General features: G+C 62.6%; 2 protein-coding genes across 2 annotated transcripts in view; both read left to right on the top strand.

Annotated features, from left to right (window-relative positions):
- Window positions 1–3,884, top strand: part of Osbpl5 (oxysterol binding protein-like 5) — a 27,955-nt gene extending 24,071 nt beyond the window's left edge. Inside the window, exons 18-22 of the mRNA XM_013020866.1 lie at window positions 7–149; window positions 412–538; window positions 1,124–1,256; window positions 1,743–1,845; window positions 2,828–3,884. Coding sequence (XP_012876320.1) covers window positions 7–149; window positions 412–538; window positions 1,124–1,256; window positions 1,743–1,845; window positions 2,828–2,966 — 645 coding nt within the window. The 3' untranslated portion in view covers window positions 2,967–3,884. The remainder of the gene's footprint in view (window positions 1–6; window positions 150–411; window positions 539–1,123; window positions 1,257–1,742; window positions 1,846–2,827) is intronic.
- LOC105989056 (tumor necrosis factor receptor superfamily member 23-like) overlaps window positions 3,448–5,982 on the top strand; it is a 12,107-nt gene continuing 9,572 nt past the window's right edge. Inside the window, exon 1 of the mRNA XM_013020865.1 lies at window positions 3,448–3,477. Coding sequence (XP_012876319.1) covers window positions 3,448–3,477 — 30 coding nt within the window. The remainder of the gene's footprint in view (window positions 3,478–5,982) is intronic.

Genomic DNA, 5,982 nt, shown 5'->3' with positions numbered 1-5,982 from the left:
GACCAGCACAAGGCCACGCGGGAGAAGTCGGCACTGGAGGAGGCGCAGCGGCAGCGCTCGCGCCAGCGCCAGCAGACCCTCACCCCCTGGAAGCCACAGCTGTTCCGCCTGGACCCGCTCACCCAGGAGTGGCACTACCGCTACGAGAAGTGAGTGGGCCGTGGAGAGCCCGCGGCCCGGGCCTGGGGCGGCCCGGCAGGCTGCTGCTATCCCTGCGCCCCCCCTCCAAGCTCTGCTCCCAGCCAGGCCCCGACGGGAGGGACGGTCACGTGAGGCCCCCCGAAGCCCTCCCTGGAGTCCCCTGAATGGAGGGCACCCCTGGGTCACCATGGGAGGCTGAGGCCTGGGCCAGAGCAGCTAAGGCCCTCTGGAGCCACTGCCGCAGCCGACGGACCCCTGTGGACCCTCCAGCCACAGCCCTTGGGACCCCCTGAAGGACATGGTGCAGTTTGAGAAAGACGGAGTCCTACACACCCAGAGGCGGGAGACCATGGTCCACCAGGCCACCCTCCTGGGCAGCCCAGGACCCGGGCACGAGGTCAGCGCCCCACCCCGTTCCCAGTCCAGCACCTTCTCCCAACACCGTCTCCCACCCAGCCCCCCTGCCTCTGAGACCAGCTCTGCCACGCTCCCTTCCCCAGCCCACCGCAGGCCTCCACCCCTGGCTGCCCGCCCCTCCCTGTCCAGCAAGGCCCACGCTGCCCGGGCTGCAGGACGCGAGCGGGCGCACGTGCGCTCCTCTCTCAAAGCCAGCCTCTGCCACGCCCCGCATCGCACACATCGGGAGCCTGGGGCAGGCAAGAGGGAAGGCAGGGAGCCTCCCGTGAGGAATGGCGTTGGGGACGCATCCGCCGAGGCCCAGCCCACACTCTCCACATCCTGGGGGTGCCCTGCACAGGCAGAGCCCTCACCCCTGCAGAGTCACCAAGGGGACACTGAGGCCCAGAGAAACAACGTGGCTGCTCTAGTTCATGCCAGAGTGGAGATTCAAGCCACCCTGGGTCAACTGCAGAGCCGCCAGCTTCCTTCTCCATGTCTGGTGCCAGCCTGGTGTCAGGTGACATGTTCCCAAGAGAGGGTGGACTGAGGGGATGCCCCCTGCCATGGCTTTGTCTCTCCACAGAGGCCCGGCCCAGACCGGAGAATCCGCAAGGCAAGCGACCAGCCGTCTGGCCACAGCCAGGTCACCGAGAGCAGCGGTTCGACGCCAGAGTCCTGCCCGGAACTGTCAGATGAGGATGGGGACTTTGTTCCTGGTGAGCCACCCTGTGGCCAGGCCCTGGTGGGCATCTTGGAGGGTGGGAGGGAGAGGTCAGCTTTACCAGCAGTCCCTCTGCGGGATGGCCAGGGCCTGAGAAGCGCCAGCATCACCAGCCCCGCTGCCCCCCGGGGCTCCATGGGCATGGCCAAGGGGCTAGTGAGGATGCAGCTGGGCGGCAGGGGGAGGGAGAGCTAGGGACCATGCAGAGGCCATGAGAGAGGCAAGCCAGGCCTCCGTGCCTTTCCTGCGACAGACAGCCGTGTCCCCCACGAGGCCTGCCTCTGCGGCCTCCCAGGGCTTGCTAGAGGGCCTGAACTCGCTCCCCAACTGCCCCCCACGCCTCTCCCCGCCTCCCCCCTGCCCCGGGCTGGCTCCCACAGGTGTCACAAGCAACGAGACATGGTCCGCACAGGCTTCGGCCCCCCAACCCCAGCTTACCCATGGTGTCTCCCATCTTCTATTTCTGGTCCCCCACATCCAGGCAGTGAGAGCCCCTGCCCTGGGTGCAGGAAGGAGGCCCAGCGGCTGTGGGCACTGCAGGAGGCCATGCTGTCCATCCGGGAGACCCAGCAGGAGCTGCACAGGTAGCCCAGGCTGCCCCACCCCGGAGGCGGGAAGAAGGCAGGGCTGGGACAGGCTGCCAAGCGGGAGCTGGCTGAGCCGGCCAGCTGCCCAGGCTCAGCTGACATTGAGCCTGAGCTTCAAGGAAGCTACAGGAGGAGCTGGGTGGGGATTTGGGGACAGCTCCAGTGTATGGAGGGACAGGGGCCACCAGAGAGAAGCTGAGATGGCCAGGAAGGGCCCAGAGTGCAACTAGACTGAAGCAGACTCTCATAGCCAAGTCCAGAGGCCCCAGACCAGGGCTGCATGAGCAGACACATCCAGTATCTCTGTCCAGGAGGACGCCGGACACGGGGCCGCCGAGCTCACCTCTGCTGAGGCTCCTCCCCGCTGCCGACACATGGCATCCGGAGGGACGGGGCGGCCAGGGCTGGCCTTGAACTCAGCCTGAGCCCTGTCTCTGAGCCTCCCTGCTCTACCACCTAAGCTACAGCTCCACTTCCTGCTTTTGGGTGGTTAACTGGAGCTAAGAGTCTCACTGACTTTCCTGCCCGGGCTGGCTTTGAACCTTGATCATCGATCTCAGCCTCCTGAGTAGCTAGGATGACAGGCCTCATCATCATCCCATGAACTTGGGCCCCCATGACCTTACTGTAGTTTAATTCCCACTCCAGTCACCAGCACCAGCCCAGCACAATCTGGGTCCCAGGGCCAGGGCTTTAGCTTACAGCTTGCTCTCCCCACAGGGGTGTCAGCAAGGATGCAAGAGCCCAGCCCCTCCCACCCCCCCTGGAAAGTGCACAGAGAAGCCCAGCACAGCGGCATGCCCGGCCGCGGGCACTAGCTAGCGCTCTGCCCCACATACAGCCCTGACCCCTCAGGTGGAACATGCCGTCCTGACTCCCTCTCTCCTGGACACCCAGCACCTGGCCGGGCACAGGGAGGGGGGCAGGCAGGCAGGCAGTGCAGCTCCCACACAGCTCCCTCCCCCGTCATGCATTCCAGGCACCTCTCGGCCATCCTGAGCTGCACAGTTCGGACCAGACAGGCACCAGCCCCAAGCCTCCTGCACAGCCCCCGCACCTGGTTTCTGCTCTGTGTGTTCCTGTCCTGCCAGCTCTTCATGAACTACATCCTTAAATAAGAGCTCTTTGAGACTGGGGACAGGGGTATCGTCTGCCCATCTGCCTCCCAGGCACCCAGCACTTTATGCCAGACCCACGGAAGCAGAGAGGACGGCACACAGGGGATAGCAGGCAGGGCCTGGGGCCACCAGGGCTCTGTGACCCCAATGTGCTGTGGGACCGAGTGGGGGTGGGACCCTGGCCTCTCCCATGGGGCCCTCCGCCCAGCACCGGCCTTAATGCTAAAGCCAAATTCAGCTTCTGCTCTGTACCTGTCCCTGGTCCTCACGCCCACACTTGCGACATGGCATGGATGGATCTGGGGGACAGAGGGGCTGCCCAAGGCTTTGCATGGCCACACCACAGTGGCAGTGAGCCAGGAGGGGTCCAGAAGCAGGCTGAAGCAAAGAGCCAGCAGCCACCCGGCTCCTCGGCCTGAGACCCAGCCACGCTGCTGAGGTCCTGGGCCACCGTGGGAGGACAGCGGGGCTCTCACCCGCCATGGCGTTCTTTGGATGGGAGCAAAGACAGGTAGGTACCAGACCATCCCTAGCCCGGCAGCCAGAGCTCAGCGGCGGCCAGGGTGTGCCCTGGTGACAGCAAGTGGGGCATGGAGCCCCAGAGGACAGGTGGCCGCAGCCTGCCGCATTGTCTTCCTGTTCCCTTTTTTTACACATAACTGCAATATTGGAGCCGCTGGCTGCAGTGGTCGGCGCCTGGCGGCCGTCAGTGGCACTGTGTGTGTGTGTGAGAGCGAGCGAGTGTGCGTGTCAGCATCTACCCGGATTCACTTTCGGAGCCTTAAACTAATCTGTGGGTGTCATCCCAGCCGTAGCTGACCATTTCATTTTCCAAGTTTGTACCCAGTTCTTGTCTTCACATCTCCTATTGGGAACATGTCTAGATTCTTTGCCTTGAATAAATGGAAACACATGTTGCCTGTTCTGTGGGGAGTTGTGGGGAATGGGGGTTCCCAAGGAGAGTGGATAACCAGCTTGGGGATGTCAGGAGCAAACGGTGTGGAGTTGACAGCGGGGAGGGCAGATAGCTGGCCTCCTGCACTGGCAGGTGAGGAGGGCAAACTCAAGATTGCCTGTGCTGGTCCTGGCATAGTCCCCTCCTTCACTGTGAGCTCTTAGGACCACAGTTCAAAGCCATCCAAGCCAGGAAAGTCTGTGAACCTCTTATTTCCACTAAACTGAAAAAAAAAAAAAAGCCAGAAGTAGAGCTGTGCCTCAAATGGTAGAGCACTGACCATGAGTAAATGGAGCTCAGGGACAGCACCCAGCACCTGAGTCTAGAATAGAGATCAAACACAAGGCCTAGTATTTGTTAAGCAAGCACTCTAACACTTCCACATCCACACCCTCATCTCAAGTTTTAAAAACACAAAAGCCCTTTAAAGACAAGCAGGCAGGCTCTCCCTCAGGCCAGGGCAAGAGGCTTGCTGGAGCCCAGAAGCTTAACAGAAGACAAGGTGATTATCAGGACCCTATCCCAAAAATGCAAAACAAAACAACCACCGGCACGGCACAGGTGGCTCATTCCTGTCCTTGGAGCTGCTCTGGAGGCTGACATCTCAGCAGCACAGTTCCAAGCAACCCTGGGAGGGAAGTCCTCTCCAATTAACCACCAGAAAGCCAGAAGTGGAGCTGTGACTCAAATGATAGAGCACCAGCCTTGAGCAAAAGGCCTCAGGAACAGCACCCAGGATCTGCATTCAAGCCCCAAGACCAGCACCCAAAACTCAAATGAAAAACGCTGGTATGTTAGAGAGGCAGGTGTGTGATAACACAGCTACTCTGCCAGGAAAGCTGGAGAGGCCGAAGCAGCCACGGGGAACCCCTTCCAGAAGAAAGGGCCAGCCTGCCCTTCGGGAGCCTGGTAAGGGGCCTGTGGAGGGCTCTGAGCAGGGAGACACACACCAGGCCCCGACTAAAGCCATTATGGTGCCAGCCCAGACACAGCCTCCAAAGCCCCAGGGCCAGAACCCCGGGCTCCTGCCTGTCCCATCTCCTCGGGCCCCTGACCTGGCATGTTTCCCCGGGATTTCGGGCTGGGGCCTGGCTCAAGCGGTGCAGCACCTGCCTAAGCAAACGCTAGGTCCCGAGTGGGGTCTAAAACGCCCCCCAAACTGGCTCCCTATTCACGGCAGAGGCTGCACCCCCACCAGCCTCAAACTTCCACCTGAGGGGCTGGGAAGGGGGCTCAGGTGGTAAAGCGCCAGCCTTGCGCTGAAGAGCCGAGGGACAGACAGCACCCTGGCCCAGAGTTCAAGCCCCAGGCCCAACAAGAAAAAAGTCCCACCACCAGGGGCTGGGAAGGTGGCTCAGTGGTAGAGGGCTTGCCTTGCATGCCTGAGGCCCTGGGTTCGATTCCTCAGCACCACATAAGAAAAAAGCCGGGGGCTGGGAAGGTGGCTCAGTGGTAAAGCGCTAGCCTTGAGCTGAAGAGCTGAGGGACAGCGCCCAGGCCCAGAGTTCAGGCCCCATGACCGGACCCAAAAAAAAAAAAGAAAAAAGTCCCACCTGACTCAAGAAAGCCGAGCAAAACAGGGCCGGAAGCCGCAGGCGCGCTCACGGCCTGCAGGGCTCCGCCTGCCGCCTGCCGCCCGTGGTTTCCATTTGCAGACACGTCAGCGTGGAGCGTGGGGGGTGGAGCCTGCTCCAAGCGTGGGGGGTGGAGCCTGCTCCAAGCGTGGGGGGTGGAGCCTGCTCCAAGCGTGGGGGGTGGAGCGTGCGCGCTGGCGCACGGCGGATTCGCCAGCCAGGCTCCGAGGGCGCCCCGAGCTGTGGTGTTTCCGGAAGTCCAGAGACGCCGAGGGACCGCGGGGCTGGGACAGTGTGGCACGAGCCAGCTACACCCGATGAGTGCGGTGCCTTGCCCTGGAGATGAGATGTGGGCTCTGGGGAAAGCCGGCCCCACCCATGGCCGACAGCCTACGGAAGCCTTCCGGCCTGGGCGGCGGGAAGAGCGGGGCGGAGCCGGAGAGGGCGGGGCCCTGGGTAAGGGGCGGGGCCCGGCGACTGTAGTGGC

This window comes from Dipodomys ordii, unplaced genomic scaffold (assembly GCF_000151885.1).
Source record: "Dipodomys ordii isolate 6190 unplaced genomic scaffold, Dord_2.0 Scaffold54, whole genome shotgun sequence".
NCBI classification, from domain to species: Eukaryota; Metazoa; Chordata; class Mammalia; order Rodentia; family Heteromyidae; genus Dipodomys; species Dipodomys ordii.
This window is presented reverse-complemented; position numbering and strand designations above follow the sequence as displayed.